This window comes from Mustela nivalis, assembly GCF_964662115.1.
Source record: "Mustela nivalis genome assembly, chromosome: 6".
NCBI lineage: Eukaryota > Metazoa > Chordata > Mammalia > Carnivora > Mustelidae > Mustela > Mustela nivalis.
In genome coordinates, this window is record NC_139025.1 from 78,880,052 (window position 1) to 78,899,160 (window position 19,109).

The window sequence follows — 19,109 nt, forward strand, 5'->3', positions numbered from 1 at the left end:
TAAGTTTTTTTATCAGTGGGTTCTGTCCTACATATACAGACATGGGCCTTAGAGGTTTTATCTATCAGAGTCCCGTCAGGAAACCAATGGCTAAGCCCAGCCCAAAAGCACAGGGCAAAGGAGAGGAGCGTGTTGATGCTCCAGGCACGTCAGTCTCCAGGGGCTGAGAGCAGGTGAAAAGTCTAGAGATAGACATGGAGGGGCAAGGGGAAAACATCCAGCCCAGGGATAGTCTTTACACCAAAGTGATTACCCTTTGTTCCTCTTTCACTCTTGGGTGCCCATGGCCTCCACTGGTATCTGCTACACACTTCATCTCTGATTTAGAGCAAGGGGGAAAGAACAAAGACAACGGCAGATCTAATTACCTCTGTTGTAGGAACCCTGAAGCCTAAATGACCTTGGGTGGATATCTGGGAGTTCCTGGATATAAAGAATTCTCAAACAGACCTGTAGCTGGGTACTGAGCCACAGCAGACAGCTCAGTGAATGGCTTCCTTATTGTGTATCTATTCCTTCCACACAGGAAGGAAAAAGGAAAGGGAGAGAGAAGAGAGGGAGGGAGAATAGTATACATATGGAAGCACCCCGCCTCCACTATTTTGACCCACCTGTTTTTCCAATTTTAAAACAGATATTTTGGGGGCGTCTAGGAGCCTCTGTTGGTTAAGTGTCCAACTCTTGCTCTCAGCTCAGGTCTTGATGTCAGGGTCGTGAGTTCAAGCCCCACACTGGGCTTCATGCTGGGTGTCAAGCCTACTTTAAAAAAAAAAAAAAATATATATATATATATATATTATATATATATATATATATATATATATAATAAATACAGATGTTTTCTTAGAAACAGATCTGGTTTTTTGTAAAGGAATCTAAAAAGGTAAAACCAACAAAAAGACAAAAGAAGTACCAGTTTTAATGGTGCGGAGTCTCTTGAGAGACGCTGGCACGAAGGCAAGCACGTGGCTTCTGCAATCAGACAGCCCTGGGCATGCGTCTCGGCCCTGCTGCTGCCACTGGATCTCTCAGAAGGGCTCTTGGAGCCTTGTTTTCATCATCTGTAAAACTGGGATTATGACACCTACTGCCGATGATTGTTGGGAAGGTCAAGGTACTGAACCTTGTACTCTGTCATGCAATGGGCATCTAATAAACCTTAATTACATTCCCCCTCCTTGCTTATGTTGGAAGCATTTGCTCAGTGAGGCGAAGGCCAATCTGTATGCAGTCAAATGAATATATGCCTGAAAATGGGTTACAGCGATTAAGGAATATTTTACCAGCAAGCTTCCAGCCTGCCCTACACGCCAGGCCTACAAAAGTATATTTGAGATTTCAGAAAGGTATAAATTAGAAATAGTGAGATACTCAAGATTTTCTCCCTCAAGTTGATTTTTTAAAGTTAGATTTCTTTTCCCTGCTTTTTACTGTCAGACTTGGCAGGTCCCCGGGGGTAGCCAGTCCTGCAGCATCTGTCTCTATTGTGGGTTTTTTCCAATTATTGGTTGTGAAGTCTGCTCTGAATGTCTTCCAGCCATACTTTGCTTTAGACATGGCCCAGACACTCTGGGCAGGAGGCTGGTTTGGATAAGGGGGGGGCCCATTCAGAGATGGGAGCAGACATACCAGAAGGCACTATTCATCCCCAGGACAAGCACCTGGGGGCTTTTGCAGATTTTTGAAAACGAAGTGCAAGTGGGGCAGACACTTCTTGCAGGATGGCAGCCCTGCCAGCCGCGCACATCCTCAAGGAGGAGGACTAGGAAAGCAGCCTCTGGGAATACAGCTGGTCCCTGCTGTGGAGACGGTCCTCCCTCTCACAGAACTGCAGGATGCCTTCCCTCCTGCCCTGAGCCTTGAGCCTTAGCTAAGAACCAGCCCCTCGTGCTTCACGGGAGGCTCGTGTGGCGCGGAACACACCCGTGTGGGCTTCAGATGAGACCTGGAATCTGACGCCCTCCGAACGCTACGCTCTAACGCTCTCCACCTGCTGCGTTTGCCCTCGCCTTCCACGTTGGCTCCCCGTGTGCCAAGAGGCCACGTCCGTTTCCACAGTGCGCTCGCTCCCCCCACCCCCTCTCTCGCCCTCTCTCTCCCCTCCCTCTCCCCACCCCAGCCACCTCAGCCTGCCCTGCCTTCCCAAGTAGCGGGAGCGGAGGGCCAGCTGGCTGGCAGTCCCTGGTGGAAACGCCTGGTGTGTTCTGGCTTCCCTACAGATGAAAACGAATGCCTCAGCGCACACATCTGCGGAGGAGCCTCCTGTCACAACACCCTGGGCAGCTACAAGTGCATGTGCCCCGCGGGCTTCCAGTATGAACAGTTCAGCGGGGGCTGCCAGGACATCAACGAGTGTGGCTCCGCGCAGGCGCCCTGCAGCTACGGCTGCTCCAACACGGAGGGCGGCTACCTGTGCGGCTGTCCGCCGGGCTACTTCCGGATAGGCCAAGGGTGAGTGCCGCTGCCCCTGCTCGCGCCGGGGGTGGGGGGGCTCTCCTGCTCCCAGCCTCGCGAAGGGGATGTCACTCCTGACGACCCATCCTAGCTGAGGAGAACCATCCTTTTTGTGATCCTAGAGGTCATTGCAGTTAGCTCTGCAAAGGTGTTAGGCTGTAATTCACAGACTATGAAACTCGCTGTAAATACCTTGATATAGGTTTCCTCCGTCTCGTTCTCTTGATCTTCTTGTTGAAAATGGATTCATTTCTCCAGAAACGCAGGGGCCGACCCAGACCAGAACAGGACGCAGGGCACATTCCCGACCCACCCTTCTCCTGGGGCAAGCAGGGTTTGGTCTTTACTGAAAATGCCTTGTCAGAACATTGTATGTTAGGATCAATCACAACGGTATCTGGTTTTAATGCACACGTTACACCTCAGACTTAAGTTTACGTTAACAATTACCAAAAGAGTATGAAACAGGAGCTGAAATAATTATTGTATTCTCCAGGCAGAACACTTCACCACATTGTAGATGTGAGTGTTGGGGAAGGCAAGACATAGTTTTATTTTACTCAGTAATTTGAAAGTTTAGTGATAAGTTTTCAAATGTAGGTCTTTTTCCCTGCTGACTTAAGACTCGGAGGCCCATCTACTTTTGTCTGTCTTATTAAGGATTTCAATTTTTACCTTTTTAATTAGGAACATACAGACATGAGATAGACATACACGTCACACACACAGCCACACCCCACAAAATCACACATCCCAGAACACACACACACGTGTATATATATAATTAACCTAGTGGCCTTTGATTTCTCAACACACAAACATCAAGCAACTCACTTTGGGTCTGTGTAGACTTGAAGGTAAAAGAATGTTTCATGGGAAGTACACAGAATGCCAGCAATAGGACACAAATTCCCAGATGTTTGTGTCTGGCTCTCGGTAGACTCATTCTTCATAAGTTGAATGCCAGAACCATTTTCCCAGCAAAAATTGTGACAGTCCAAACTGGCTTCTGGCCAGTGGGACTTTGTAGTCACACTTCTTGTAAGTGGTGTTCCAGGGATATGAAAATACTGGAAAGGAGTTCTGAGAAAAGAACCAAAGTCTACAAATTTGGGGTTTTCCTTCCAATAACTTAATCATTTTGCAAATGTATACAAACACACACACACATACACGATGAGCATTCATCATTTCATCCATTGTATTGTTTCTGCACGTTTCATGCTGCTCTTAAGACAGAGGAAGAGAAAAGAAAATGTACTGGGCTCTGGCAGGATTGCAGAAAATAGTAGGAGCCCCTGAACTGCAAAACACACAAAAAGATCCTGCTTATTGGCATTGAGGGCATAAAGAAAAATGGGTTATAAAAAACGGGCCAACAAGTACAGAAAAAGAGATCAATAATTATTCTTTGTTATGACCCATTAGTAGAAATCTACCCATTTATAACAGCTTGGGCTTCGTGAATCACTAGAGTGGACCCTGCCCCCAAATAAAGACTCCTTAGGATCATTGAGATATTTCAACACATTTTGAAAGAGGAGCCTGGTAAATACATTCCAAGAGGCCTAGGAAATAGTAAGCAGAATAACAAAACAAGGTACTTGTGAAACATGCAAGCCTCCCTCTGTAACTTGGCTTTGATAACTGAAAGGCAAAGAAAAACAGCTGAACTAGTTCTCTCTTGGGCATGGGTTTGTTTATCCAGCCTCACATGAGTCAGAGCCAATGGCCCTAGTGGTTTTGAATGACTTGAAACAATTTCCCACAGTTGGGTTAAGCTCCCATGCTTGCATCTTATACATTACACATCTTCATGGTTTGTTTCTAAGTCAACCTCAGTTCTACCTAGAACTTTCCTTATAGCTTCAGTAGCTTTGGCCAAAGCGCATGGTCACATAAGAGGAGAAGCTGCTCAGAAGCCAGAGTGGTGAAGGCTGGTGATGGTGGTGGCGGAAGGAGAGGCTGTAGTGATGTGGTCAGGGAGGCAGGAAGAGGGCAGGGAGCGGATGCTCATACCTTTCTCACTTTCTCACGTTTTCCTTTAACCTCCCAAGTCACAGGGTCTCCCCCTCAGCTCTCAATCCTTTCCCCATTTCCACTCCATGCCCCCTCCCTGTGTTAATGGAGCAAAACACCTGCCACAGTCGGGTTCAGAAAAGAAGGGGCAAATCCATATGCAACACAGGACCCGGAGAGATAGTAGAAAGAAATCGACCAACCCGGGGAACTGGGACTCTGAGCCTAAACCCGGAGGACTTCAGGGTGGCTCTCGGAACCAGCGAGTCACCTAGCAGACAAATAGTCAATGGCTAAATGTCACCCGGTGGGGTCCATGCATCACTGGAACTCTTGGTCCTCCTCCCTTATCTCCCAGATCTAATGAAAAGGGGCCATGCCCCTCTTCCTCCACAGGCACTGTGTTTCTGGAATTGGCATGGGCCGAGGAGGCCCAGAGCCTCCTGCCAGTGGCGAAATGGATGACAATTCTCTCTCCCCCGAGGCCTGCTATGAATGTAAGATCAACGGCTACCCCAAACGGGGCAGGAAACGGAGAAGCACAAATGAAACAGATGCCTCCAACATCGAGGTGGGTCAGAAGGTGGTTTCTCCTGATGTCTCCTGTTGCAGAAGGGCCTTCCAGATGCCTGTGGTTTCCTCCAAGGATGTTCCAAAGTGTGAAAAAGCTCTCTGGGGAGAAAATCCAGACATTCCCTGAGCTCTAGCCTGCATTTTACAAGAGTCTGTGGGACTCTGGATTTTCTTGCTGCTTTTAGGGAGTGGCCATCTGAAGGTTTTCACATACTTGCTCATTTCCTCTGTCTCGCCAAAGAGAAAGTCAAACACCCACCCAAAGTCCGCTAAAAGGAAAGGTCTGAGATCCAGGACAGCAAGTGGGCAGAATAGTGAAGTGACATAGTGCTCTCTCCATGGGGACGCCAAGTTCTGAAAGCTCAAGGCTCCTCTACTGAAAAGAGCCATGTGGAGTGTGAGGGAACTTGGATTCTAGACAAAAACAACATGGAGCTCAAGCAGCCTGGTTTTCTTTGCCTACGGCTATTGCAGCCTTTCAGTCAACTCAGAACTGCACAGATATTCTCCCAGACCTCTGGCTCCAGGCCCAGAGAATCCGGCACATGTGGTCCCAGAGAGGCCAGCAAGCAGCCAGGTGAAAAGCATTGAATATTAGCAGATCATCAGAGTCAGGAAGTAGGTTCCTAGGCGTGTCCTTCCGAGGGGATGGTTTTGCGTCAGTTAACAAAATTGAAATAGACTCGTTCATTCTTAGCATCGGTGCTGCAACCCATCCGCTGTGGTTTGGGGAATGAGATAAGTCTAGGGAAAGAAAACGGTCTATGAAAACAGTGGTTTTTGAACTTGAGCGTGCATGTGAATCATCTGGAAGATTTGGTAAGCTGGATTGCTGGGAAACACCCCTGGGGTTTCTGACTCCTCAGGTGGCGCCGAGAATTTGCATTTCTGACAGATTCCCAGGTGACGCCAATGCTGCTGGTCTGGGGAGCATACTTGGAGACCCGCAGCATTAGAAGACCTCCGACTACTTGACTTCAGTTTGACATCTTGACATCAGTTTAATTTTTTTTTTTTTTACTATTATAAATATGTGCTAGTTTAACAGATTACGACTTAAATGGTGTTTTATAAAAACAGGCATTTTCGACACAGTATATCCAACGTGAGCAGGAGGCGGTACTAGTGTGAGATTCGAGTCCCTTTTTTTTTAAGATGAGAAGTAGGTGACATACTTACATTTTATTTAATGCATTGTCATGTGTCTTTCCAGGACCAGCCTGAGAGAGACACCAATGTGAGTCTCGCAAGTTGGGACATTGAGAAGACAGCCGTGTTCGCTTTCAATATTTCCCACATCAGTAACAAGGTCCGAATCCTAGAGCTCCTCCCCGCCCTGACGACTCTGACCAATCACAACAGATACTTGATTGAATCTGGAAATGAAAATGGCTTCTTTAAAATCAACCAAAAGGAAGGGATCAGCTACCTCCACTTCACCAAGAAGAAGCCAGTGGCTGGAACCTATTCATTACAAATCAGTAGTACTCCACTTTACAAAAAGAAAGAACTTGATCAGCTAGAAGATAATTATGACAAAGACTACCTCAGTGGTGAACTGGGTGATAATCTGAAGATGAAAATTCAGATTTTGCTTCATTAATTCACCAGACAGAGACCAAATAATTAAAAAACAAAGATAGATAGGTAGAACGGAATTTTTCCCCCAATCAGAATCTTCATATCATAGGTACAATCTTTCACCAAGTAAATTTCTATAAATAAGCACTATTCTTGTATTGCAAAAAGCAAGGTACAGGTAACTACCCTAGTTCAAAACAACCACTTTCTCAGGCTTCTCATGTGTGTAGCTGAGCTACCTTGTCATATGTGTTGATTCTTGAAAACTGGGACACGTATTTTCACTGGGGGTCAGCCATTCATGCTGACATGCCATCCTTCTAGCAGTTTACAGGAATGTGCTTTCAATCGAAGGACTGTTCTGTTTTTTCAAATTTTTAAACTTTGCTTCTCCAAATACAAATACTAGGTTGGCCAATTATAATATCTATTTGGTGCTAGTAAATTCTCAAACTAGATTTATAAATGCACTGTAATATTTACACAACTTAGAAACCAAATTACCAGTAATCAGTTCAAATACTCCATTAATTTCAATCAACCAAAGTTAGTTCAGTAGCTTATCTCAGTTATGAGTTATAATACATTACATGTAAATTAAGTGTGTGTATACTGTAATCGTGCTATTTTTTATCATTGAAACATTTATAAACTAGGATAATAATGCCCTTAATGTGAGGGTTTGTAATGGTGCTTATTAAGATCAAAGACTTGTTAAATGTATACACCAAGTGGTAAGGAAATTTCCGTGACTGGCCCACACATGCGTGGAGGTCTGGGAGGACAAAGAACCAGCCCCGGCAGCCAGAGGATCACCAGTGCACCCTTCATCACACCCGTGCAATATGCCAAGATTCCCCTCGATCATTCCTGTCAATAAGGGGTCCATGTCATAAATGTCACAATAAAACAGTCTCTCTTTTTTTAGTGTACCTTTGGCTTTGTGTTCTTGCATGGATGTGGGATTTGAGGAGGGGGGTGGCATTCTGGAGGCTAAAGTTTCCTGAACTTAAATTATCCTGGGTGTGGTAGTTACAGCTTTGAAAGGTGCCAAACATATAACCACTAACAAAAAAAATTAACAGATTTGAGTTAGTCCCTTGTTCTGTTCATTAAAGACAGTGGAGTTATTTGAGTTAGTCCCTTGTTCTGTTCATTAAAGACAGTGGAGTTATTTGAGCTAGTCCCTTGCTCTATTCATTAAAGACAGTGGAGATATTTCTGGCCAATAAGAAATTTAGATTGTAGCCTCATTTCTAAAACATGACCTAATTAATCCTGTGACTTTTAGACCACTAGACTTAAGTATTTTAAGATATCAAGTTCAGTCACTGTCTTAAAGCACATGGGTTTCATTATAAAAGATTTATCATGCCCTCCCCCCCCCCCACAAATATACAGTGTTGGCAAGCCTTAGGTGCTCCCATCCTTTTTCCCCCTAAACATCTGTTGTTAGTCAGGGCTAGTCTAATTTACAAAAGGACAATCCCAAATTGAATCCAACTGAATGCTATCTAGCTCTTGCTTTTTGACTGTCGTGATTTGAAAATGCTGTTTGAAGTGCAATATCGAGCATTTAACAATTAAGTTCACTGAATTGGTATGAAATAATTCTTACAATCCCCCAGGGCAGTAAAGTGAAGGGTGGCGAAAATAAAGGTGAAATAAAATTGCTGCACGAAGGGGAGAGAAATCACATAGGACAAAGGAAAATCCTCTCAACATCTTCAAAAAGCTATGCTAAAGATGGTGGAGGAGGTCTGTTCGATCTTATTCCAGAAGGCAAAATGAAGGCTTGTTGCCATGAAGTTCAGTTTCACATACGTCTTCCTAACTGCCGAGCCGCCCACTGAGGGATGGATTTCCTTGTGATGTGGTGAGCTCTCTGTCGCTTTTTGGAGTGTTCTAGCCTAGGCGTAATGACAGCCAGTGGACAAGGATGCTTTCTTCTCCCTTAAAGGCCATGAACATCTTGAAGTATTTTTTTGTATCTCTTATTTTACCATCCAAAAAATCTTGCTTGTAATAGGTGCTAAATAGAAATGAATCAAATGACTGTTTTGGAAGCAATTTGTACCTTGGTTGGGAAGTGAAAATATGACTCAAAATTTCCTTCTAACTCTGTGCCTGTGGATCTATGATGGAAGTGTACCAACGTTGTTAGAGAAGAATATATAGCACATGGTAAACAACAGTTTGCATTCGGAAAACGTCTTTGATAATTGAACCAGAACTGCATTATATTGAATAACGGATTTTCTTTATAACAAACAGCAGAAGAATATAGAGTTGGCACATGGTAGATCACTTTGATATTTTTAATAGTCTCGGTCTGGATTTTATTTATTTCAGAGCCAACAATTTTCAACAGCATATTTTCCATGTTTCTGTCTGTAACAAAACATTTTCCTCATTGTTCCATTGTAAATATTCCTCTTGTTGGAACCCTTTTGAATCCTGAGATTTAAACCTGTACCTTTTAATTGTCTGTGACCTTTCAATTTTACTTCCAGTGGTTGACGAACTTGGTTTTGTAAATCTCTCAGAAGCTTGAAAACGTCTTGTCTCTACCCCTCAGCCCATTTCATTTGCCAATAATTATTTTGTAAGTAGGGTTGAAATGAACTCAGCTGGCCTTGTGAAATGTTTAAACTTGCACAAACAACTACATTTTTGTTCAACAAATAGCACTTTACCCAGCCAAAATTGCTTTGGACATTGCCATTACAAATACTGTTAAACTTCAGAAATCATGTTTGTAAATTAGATGAGCCAAAATAAAAGACAATTAGGTTGATACTATATTAGTATATTTAAAGGCTATATATCTATAAACTGTTAGAGATTTTTAGATCACCACTTCGTCCACAGAATGTACTTTATTCTGATTCTAATGTAGTTGTTAGAGATATATCGGAAATGTCATTATTGCATGGTTTAAGGATCTTGTTTCTGAATGCTAGAAGACTATTGCTAGGAAGATTAGTCTTCACATGCAGACCTGAAGACAAAGTTATTTCCCCCTTCCCAATTTTAAATAACACTTTGTAAAGAAAAAATCAGCAGCAAACCCATTTATTTCATTAAACATTTTGAAACCCAATGTGAGCCTAACATTATATTGTTAGCAATGGATTCTCAGCATTCTGAGTTTAGGGTTAGGGAGAAACAAGAAGGCTGTGACTTTGATTTTGCAGATTTCCATGTGTATCCATGCCTGGGCTCACTCACAGGTCTGGGTCTCAATGAAAGGTTCTGACATTCTCACTATTGTCTGTATAAACATGAGGGTCTTGTACATTTGACACCCGACATACATTTGACAGGACCTGGCAATTCCACAAAATTTGTTATTTCAGCTAACTGCTAATGAATCCAAAATGGTTTTTCTGGCACACAAAGTCATAAACCTCTTTTTAGGACATGGGCTGTTTTGCATCCTGGAGCCAAGCCTGAATCATGACCTCTACGAAACGATGTCAATTTCATTTTTACTATTGGACAGGGGAAGGTGCATTCTTTTTAAATGAATGAAGCAGGTAAGTGGGTCTGACTTCCTGTTAGCTCAACTCAGCATTCTGTCCACTCTTGTTTTCTTCCATAGAAAGTAATATCCATTGTTACTTTGAATCCTTGTGACTATCTCCATTTCATAAATAAATGCCTCATTACCTTCTCGGCTCCCTTTGGCCCTTCGTGGGTTGGTTGTAGTGTCAGTTACCAGGTGTCATGCTTGCTATTTTGAGAACCTGTAGCTCGGGTTGGAAGTAAAAAGCAGCATGGAGGCAGCAAGGTTCGGGGGAGAGCCACAGCTCCGTGCAGTAATCCCTGTGGACCTTCCGTAGCCCTTCTGGGCTGCCCCTTGCATCTGAGCCCTGAAGTGCAGGAATCAGAAGAGGTCTGTTTCCTTCTAAATGTAAAATTCCCTTTGGGAGAAAATTAAATCAAACCTAAATGTTTCAGCTTCTTCCTCTCTTGGAAGTAGAGGTAACTGAGAACATCCTGGTGATAATCACACATCCCATCGATCCCGCCAGGACTGCTGTTCTTACAGTCTGAGCTCTCAGTCTCCAGTTATTCTCCTGGGGTCTGTGATCCCTGGTTTGCAGCTTTGACCTTGCTTTGGCTTATAAGGTTCACTGAGATTGCAGTTCAGACCTGAGGTCCTGAGCAGTGCCTGGGACAGAAAGCGATCACATGCCTGTGTGGTTGTGTCTGCATGGTAAGCTCTGCTCTAGGGGTCCCTAACAGCTCTGCCAGGTGGGGAAAGATTAACGGGTCCTTGATACATCCAAATTTCAAGAGCATGAATGGCTGTGTGTTTTGTTACCACATGAGATCAGTGCAATGAGCGGCTGGCCTTTCTGTCTACGATCGTACCAGACTGTCCTTCACTGTCCTCAGCGCACCTGTCCAGGGCTGTATCCTGATCCAACTCCAGCGGTTCTGTGCCTCAGGCAGGATCGCACACTCGCCGGAGGTCTGTGGCGTCCTACACGTTGGACTGTACGAGGCTGTCCTGTGGGTCTTTCGCAGCCAAGCACTGAGCCTGGGAGTCAGCCCACCGCAGAAGCAGCTCCGTGCAGGACAAACGGCTCCGCATCACGCCCCCTCCAGCCACGATCACTCCCACGGGGAGGGGACAGGGACGCCAGGGCTGCTGTTCTTACAGTCTGAGCTCTCAGTCTCCAGTCATTCTCCTGGGGTCTGTGATCCCTGGTTTGCAGCTTTGACCTTGCTTTGGCTTATAAGGTTCACTGAGATTGCAGTTCAGACCTGAGGTCCTGAGCAGTGCCTGGGACAGAAAGCGATCACATGCCTGTGTGGTTGTGTCTGCATGGTAAGCTCTGCTCTAGGGGTCCCTAACAGCTCTGCCAGGTGGGGAAAGATTAACGGGTCCTTGATACATCCAAATTTCAAGAGCATGAATGGCTGTGTGTTTTGTTACCACATGAGATCAGTGCAATGAGCGGCTGGCCTTTCTGTCTACGATCGTACCAGACTGTCCTTCACTGTCCTCAGCGCACCTGTCCAGGGCTGTATCCTGATCCAACTCCAGCGGTTCTGTGCCTCAGGCAGGATCGCACACTCGCCGGAGGTCTGTGGCGTCCTACACGTTGGACTGTACGAGGCTGTCCTGTGGGTCTTTCGCAGCCAAGCACTGAGCCTGGGAGTCAGCCCACCGCAGAAGCAGCTCCGTGCAGGACAAACGGCTCCGCATCACGCCCCCTCCAGCCACGATCACTCCCACGGGGAGGGGACAGGGACGCCAGGGCTGCTGTTCTTACAGTCTGAGCTCTCAGTCTCCAGTCATTCTCCTGGGGTCTGTGATCCCTGGTTTGCAGCTTTGACCTTGCTTTGGCTTATAAGGTTCACCGAGATTGCAGTTCAGACCTGAGGTCCTGAGCAGTGCCTGGTCTAGAGTTCTGACACACGCAGGAAGCTGTGTTTAAAACTTAGTTCCAAGTTATTTGGCCAGGCGAAATCCTTGATCTCTCTGAGCCTCATTTCTACTATATATATGTGTGTGTATTTATTTTTTATTCTAAAACTGCTGGTTTAAAAAGCATTCGTGAACAATGTCCCTCTGAACCTCCCTTCAGTCCTAAGTGATTATCCTTTTGCACAAGGACAGGTGTCTTACCAAAAGTCTGTCACCTTGGGGCACCTGGGTGGTTCAGTCAGTTAAGTGTCCAGCTCTTGGTCTCAACGCAGGTCTTGGTCTCAGGGTCATGAGATTGAGTCCCACATTGGGTTCCATGTTGGGCTCCATGCTGGGTGTTGAGCCTACATAAAAAAGATAAAGACTCTCACCTTATAGAGATAGAACGGAGACTAAAACCCCCACACCTGTTAAAACAGCATGTACTCCCTTCGCTGTGCATGCCAAATGAAGAAGAAATCAAACACAGCATATGAAATCACAACAGGAATCCACAAAGCTACAAATGCCGTATGTGTTTCAACATCTAGATACCCCTCGGCTCCTCCAGCAACCCAGTGAAGACAGGCGAGGTGAGAAATGCCCTCCCTAGCCCTCCTTTCTCCCCTTTCTCCGCCCTCCCGTCCCCTCCTAAATGTTCATCATGACCCGGTAGCCCACTGCTGACTCCCCTGCGTCATGAGAGACTTCTGATGGCAAAGATTCTTCTATGTCCTCGTAGCTCTAGGCCTGGCACACAGTGGGCGCCAAATATGTGGTGAATGGATCAATGAGAGAGGTTGGAGGAAGGGAAAGTACAAGTGAAAAAGGGAAAAACCCATGCAGTAGAACAACCCATTTCCTCGGCTTCTCCTCTTCCTCCTCTACTTCTCTTTGTCTTTCTCAACAAATATTTTTTGAGCATTTGCCTCATGGACAAAGGATGAAGGAAGCCAGGTTCCTAGCCTACTGAGACTTTGACACAGGGGGCGACAGGGCAGCTCTCTCTCCACTGTTCTTTAGTGAAGACATGGTTAGACTTTGCAGGTGCCTGAAGGAAGTTGCTGCGTATAAGGGTTCCCACTCCCCACAACCCTAGAAGGCAGGAGGCAAGCTAAGATTCCCTAGTAAATCCACCTTTGACATCTGCAAGGCCCCAGGTCTACATCTTTATGAATCACCAAAATTAGAAACCAAAATTCTAGCATATCTCCCACAATGGAATGCCAAAAAGTGGTCATTTTTCAGTAGGAAGTTTATGGTTGGAGTTAGATTTCCAAGCTTAAATGAAACTTACCCTGAAACCTAACACATAAAATCGGGCAGAGCTGTTTGGGTTAAAGCAGATCTAGATAGCCTGGGATCTCTCCACTCACTCCCTTCAAGACAATTCTTATGGACAATTGTAACAGAAAGGTCAGTTAGAGTCTGAATGATTCTACAAATGTAAGACAAATATCATTTATAAACTTAATTTTAAATGTTGACAAAAACTCTAAGCCCGTTAAATTAATAAATACGGGCATTACAGACAGCATGTCAGATAAGGAAGCTATACACATTTTCATTGTATTTATATGCAGCAGAAACTGACTAGATGCTCCCCAAACATTTTTTTTCCCTCCTGGGCTCACACTAAGACTGTTAGTTTAGTGCTGTGTGATGGATTCTAACCAGCAGGGAATCAGAAGTGACACATGCCATTTCCAAGTCTAGCAAAAAAATACATATGCAATCATCCACATTCACAGGAAATAAAGTTTATTGTATTAAGCCACTGATATTTTAGGATTATTTGTTATAGCAGCAACCATCAATTACCCTAACTGGTGCAAGTGTACATGTATATAAATAAATATATATGTATATATGTATAATTAGATTAGTCAAGGTAATAGAGATATATATTGACATTATGGTAATTTTTATACATACACACAGACATACACATCAATGTCTTTTGACTGTGGCTGCAGCATTAGAATGACTCAGGGATTTTTTTTTAAATCCCTATGTCCAGGCTGTACCCCAGACCCACCCATTCAGAACCTCTGGAGTTGGGACCAAGATAGCAACAGTTCTAAAAGCTCTCTAGGTGGCAACCAAGGTTGGGAAGCATGGCTCTACATCTTTGGGCCCACTGTAAAAGTCAGGCAACTTGGGAAAATCTACCGGATAATTCTGACATGTATCCCATCCACTATATTGACATGGCTAGTCGACGGGACATGCATTGTCACAGAAGAACGTTAACCATGACATTCCCTGACTCCGCAAACTGTATCTTTCCATTGGAGTTTAGGGTGCAGCAGCAGTAGGGGACAACCCAGCAGGGATGTAGTATGTATGTTGCCAGGTGGTTCCTTAGACTCATTAACTGACCAACTCACGCTAGCCGAGGGGCAAGATGGCGAATCTCCCCTCCATACCGGGACATTCTCAGGGAGTCGGCATCTCCAAGGTGAAGTCCATTCATAACAAAATGTTGGGGAAATCCCCTAAAAATTATTTTAATCTCCAGTGAGCTCAAGTGTATTCATACTGCTCTTTACCTTATAAAACTGGAAAATATAAATTAGTTCTTTTGAAGGAGACAGTTCTCTGGCATGAAAATAGAAACTTTCTTTTCAAGAAACGATCAGCGTCTGCAAAGACTGTGCGAATTATATGGTGGGAAATGGGGTCAGGCTGCTACCCAGCCCACCTACCACCTCCAGGCTCAGTCACTCAGCCTTGAAATGCTGACGTGAACACAGGGGGCCGTTTGCCAGGAACAGGTGATGCATTCTGTTACCTAAATTTAAACCTTTACTATGCTTCCCACAAGCTTTTTGGTTCAGAAAACTGCAAAAGAAAGACCGAAGACCAAACAACCACTCCAGAAAAGTAGAATGTTGTTGCCAATTTGAGAGTCAGAAAAAGAAACTTCAAAATACATTTCAAATAAGAATGCTCGATTATATTGCCCTGTAGTTCATGGGTGAGGGAAGATCCAACTACAGATGATGAGGAGAATGAGAAAAGATCTTTTCAAATAAGCTTTTTTTTTTTAATTTTTATTTTTTATATAAACATATATTTTTATCCCCAGGGGTACAGGTCTGTGAATCGCCAGGTTTACACACTTCACAGATAAGTCTAAATGCTATGGTACATTCAATGCATGTAATAAATTCTCTACGTCGAATATGAAGAACGAAATCCATTTTAATTCGGGGGAAAAAATGGATTTCTGCCTCTCACTGCTAACTACATGGTAAACAATAGTTAAACAATATCGACTTGAAGACACCGAATTCGCCCGCCTGGAGCAGCCAGGTGTCTGTCTCACCCGTCCTAAAACCTCCTATAGCAGTGCTGCTCAGACGTTCATAGTCACATACACCAACCGTGGACCCTGCTGAAATGCAGACTATGAACTTGGAGGTCTGGGGTGGGGGCTGAGATTCTGTATCTCTACTAAACACTTGCGAGATGCCCATACTTCCCCAACAAACTTTCCTTACAAAAGCAAGCGAACAGCTCTGTTTGTAGTTTGCAATTTGAATTTTTTTTTAAATGTTATTTATCTTGGTTACCCAGTGTTTTGGGTGCATGCAAGAAGCGTGCCTCACTTACCTGGCCCTTGTCCCAGCCCTTGGTGCAGCCTGCAGACCACACTCCCCGTAGTGACACCCCGGTGGCCTGCCTCGTTGTTTGTTGTTCCTGGCCTGGGACTGACCCGGGTCCAAAGCTCTGCCTCCCAGCCTGCTTCTACTCTACACTACCAGTTCCCACCGCACAGAGGAGGTCTTCCAAAGCCCCAGATATCAAGGAGAGCCTGGAATGTGTCATTACATATGTTGCTTCTGAAATTCCAGCTCTCTCTCAATGAAATTCCTATATCAAGGAAATAATTTTTAAATTGCTTTGCTATAGTTCTAGGTGTCACATTTCCTGATAGTGTGCTTAGATGCACCTATGTGTGGATATCTACCCCCTTTTAAAACGAAGACTTGACATTTTAAATCGTTTTCATGAATGAGACTCCTGAGAAAAGTTCGCCTCTCACTGGTAGGGCATTCGTCTCCATCTGCTGTCCTCAGAATACACTGGCAGTACTCTCCTTTCCTTAGGGAGCCTTTGTCTAAAGAGGTCAGGAATATATTCTTAGAAAAAAGCGTGTCAAACACTGTCAGATTTAAAAGGAGTCTCAACCACATCTTCCATGGAGGAGGATAGAGCTTGATTTATTTAAGATATGCTAAACTGTGTTGGCTTGAAATGACTTCAGATAATCCATCATTCCTTCATTGCTCTTATTCTTTAAATATGTATTCTCCTCTTAAAAACACATTGACACAATTCCCAAAGTTTCAACATACCAACATCATGAGACAGTTAACCCTCATCAACTTGATATTTTATCCTAGGCAGGAGCGCTTAGCAACATCCTCCAACTTGCAGATTTCATCATGCAACTTGTGTCTACAGCTCGTTTATAAAAATATGAAACAAGGTCACCTCCAGCGTGGTTTCCTCACTATCTCTTTCCAAAGAGCTTAATAATTGGCCCCCTCCCTTCCCTGTCTGGCCTCCACTCCTTTGGTCACAAACCACAAAAGCACTTTTATCCAAATAGATACACCCATTTACTCACATACTGAGCAACAAGCATACACAAAAATACACTTTAATGGGTGGGTCCGTGGGAAGCCATGGAAACTAGGCGTGTGGGGAGGGTCCTACAGAGAAGAGAATAAAAGAGGTGTGTGATAGGCTGAGTGATGGGGGGCCTGCAGAGAAAATCATCAAAGGTGGAGTACATGAATTGGTTTTGCTGATGTTTAAACCAAGATGGTTTTTTGCCTCTTAGTAAACATTTATTGAGATTTCCTATGTGCTTTGCACTGAGCTGGCCTTCATGGTGAAGAGAGACAGGGTCTACAACATTGAGCCACTACGCAAAAGATTTACAATCTACTGATAAAATTAACACAAATGAAGCCACCATGTGGGAGAGCTTACACGTACACACACACACACACACACACACACACACACAGGTACAGGAAATATTTGGTCCTACAGTTCCTCAGCATTTCAGAAATATCTCCATTATCCCTCAAAACCATCCTGCAAAGTCAGGTGCTCTTGATTCCTTCTTACGGAAGGAGAATCTGAGGCCCAGAAAGGGTAAGTCATCTGCCCAATATCACACAGCTAACAAGTGGTAGAGATGGAATTCGGTCCTAAATTTATATAACCCCATTTTGGTCAAGGAAGATCAGTAGTTTAACCTAATCATGTGTATTTCCTGTCACAGATCTGCAAATGTTCTCAGTTGTCTGGGCTTTTGTGGGAGGTTAATCTCCAGGTGGTGACACAGGAATCCGGGCCCCTTCCATACTGAGGCTCTGCTATTTCCAATATCTGGAAATACCCAAAGGTGTCAAAGAAGGGCAGGAGGATGTGATGAGGGCACATGACACACCGTAATCGCCACCACCCAAAAGCAATATAAACCACTTTTATTTCATTGACCATTAGTTTCATAGCCCCAGGAAGTTGCAAAGGGGTTGGGAAACTCCCTGGCTGGGTACCTGGGTCCCAGAAACCACCTGACCGAAGGGAAGGGAGCTGCTACGTTTGGCAGCCGGCTGGCCATCTCTGCTACAAACTCCAAAGCCATCAAACGTCATGCTTCTGAACCATACAAGGAAGAGCTAAATTATGTGGTGCTAAATTACAGTTCCTGAAAGAAGTTCAAAAAAGTGGGAGATCATAAGGTTGGAGCAGAAAGAAGGGAACCCGAGAAAGGTACTGAAAAGCGGGGAGGAGGAAGCCATTTCTGGCTGAGAGGAACCAGAGCGAACATGCAAAGTTGGGAAGGTAAGAGTCATCTTGCCAGATGTGTTTATGAGGCACAACACAGGCAGCGACATGTATCAGAGGTTGAGCTCCCGGAGCTTAGAAAGTGCTTTTCAGACAATACTGACCACAGGCTTCCCAGGGACTTCTCAAAATGTAAATGCAAAGAGGCCAGGGACCACGTTTTGCCTGCTGCATTTGGCCCTTCTGTGCCCAGAACTCGGCAATTGCTCAGAAAAGATAAACTGTGAATGTTTTATGAATATGGGTAGGCTATTAAAAATGTGCCGAGAGGTAGATAATCCAAGGTTCTCCATTCCCCTTATCTACTATTGGGCTTTTCAGTGCCTAAAAAGAGTTGCAAATTCCTCAAATCTTGTAGCATTTATCTTTTCCCACAAAAGAAGTCCTAAAATCTGGTAAGGAGGTATGTAATGGAAGTGGTGAAAGGTTGTTTCCATCAGAGGCGTTGGTGAAAGCTTCTTGGAGATGCAGGGACCACGCTGGGCCTTTACATCGGGAGGATGTCCTGAGCGCAGGCCGTGAGGTGGGCGAGAATGGGGTGGGCAGCGGTATCAGCTGGCACGCGTGGTGTGGAGAGGAGTGCGGTCAGGAGGGAGTGGTCATGGAGGGGCTAGCATGCCTGCCTAGGGTAGTTGGGAATATCATGGGTTGCTTTGGGAATATTGGGAACATTAACCCAGGAGTGTATAAGATTGCCTGGGAAGCCTGGACACTGACACGGTAGAACAAATCCAGACGACTCTGACTTTCTTTCTTGATCCCTGGCCAGGGCCCACTTATCTCATTGGGCATTTAGGCATGAGGCCAGGGGTTGTTTGTGTCTCAATCACTCACTGAAAGAATGAAATCCTGTGGGAGTCCAGGCAGGAGCCTTCAGCAAAGTGGTGGTTTGGGGAATGAAAGGGAGGGGGTGGCCTCGGGAGCACACTTGAGGCGAGACATCCTCTTCCCCGCTCTCCTGAGTGACTTAGGGAGGGTCCCTCATCTCCTGTCTCCATTTTCTCAACTTGACTTGGTCCCCTGCATTTGACTCCCAAAAGACACAATCGTGGAAGAGGTTACAGAAGACTGAGCTTAACGTAAAGAGGCTTATATAAGATATAAGAAAAGAACGTGAAGCGAGTGTGATCTTGAAGTCTCAGAAATGGGTGACGACCTCCAGTTATGTAGGTGCCTTAGTGGTCAT

General features: G+C 44.7%; 1 protein-coding gene and 1 long non-coding RNA gene across 2 annotated transcripts in view; one reads left to right on the forward strand and one right to left on the reverse strand.

Moving 5' to 3' along the window:
* Positions 1–7,559, forward strand: part of FBN1 (fibrillin 1) — a 232,644-nt gene extending 225,085 nt beyond the window's left edge. Inside the window, exons 63-65 of the mRNA XM_082734843.1 lie at positions 2,220–2,451; positions 4,870–5,044; positions 6,260–7,559. Coding sequence (XP_082590969.1) covers positions 2,220–2,451; positions 4,870–5,044; positions 6,260–6,649 — 797 coding nt within the window. The 3' untranslated portion in view covers positions 6,650–7,559. The remainder of the gene's footprint in view (positions 1–2,219; positions 2,452–4,869; positions 5,045–6,259) is intronic.
* Positions 6,720–18,027, reverse strand: LOC309866843. Its single transcript, XR_014312828.1, has 2 exons — positions 15,668–18,027; positions 6,720–12,414 (listed from the first exon to the last, which is right to left on the reverse strand). It is a non-coding gene; the product is annotated as an uncharacterized lncRNA (long non-coding RNA).
* Positions 18,028–19,109: the final 1,082 nt, after the last annotated feature.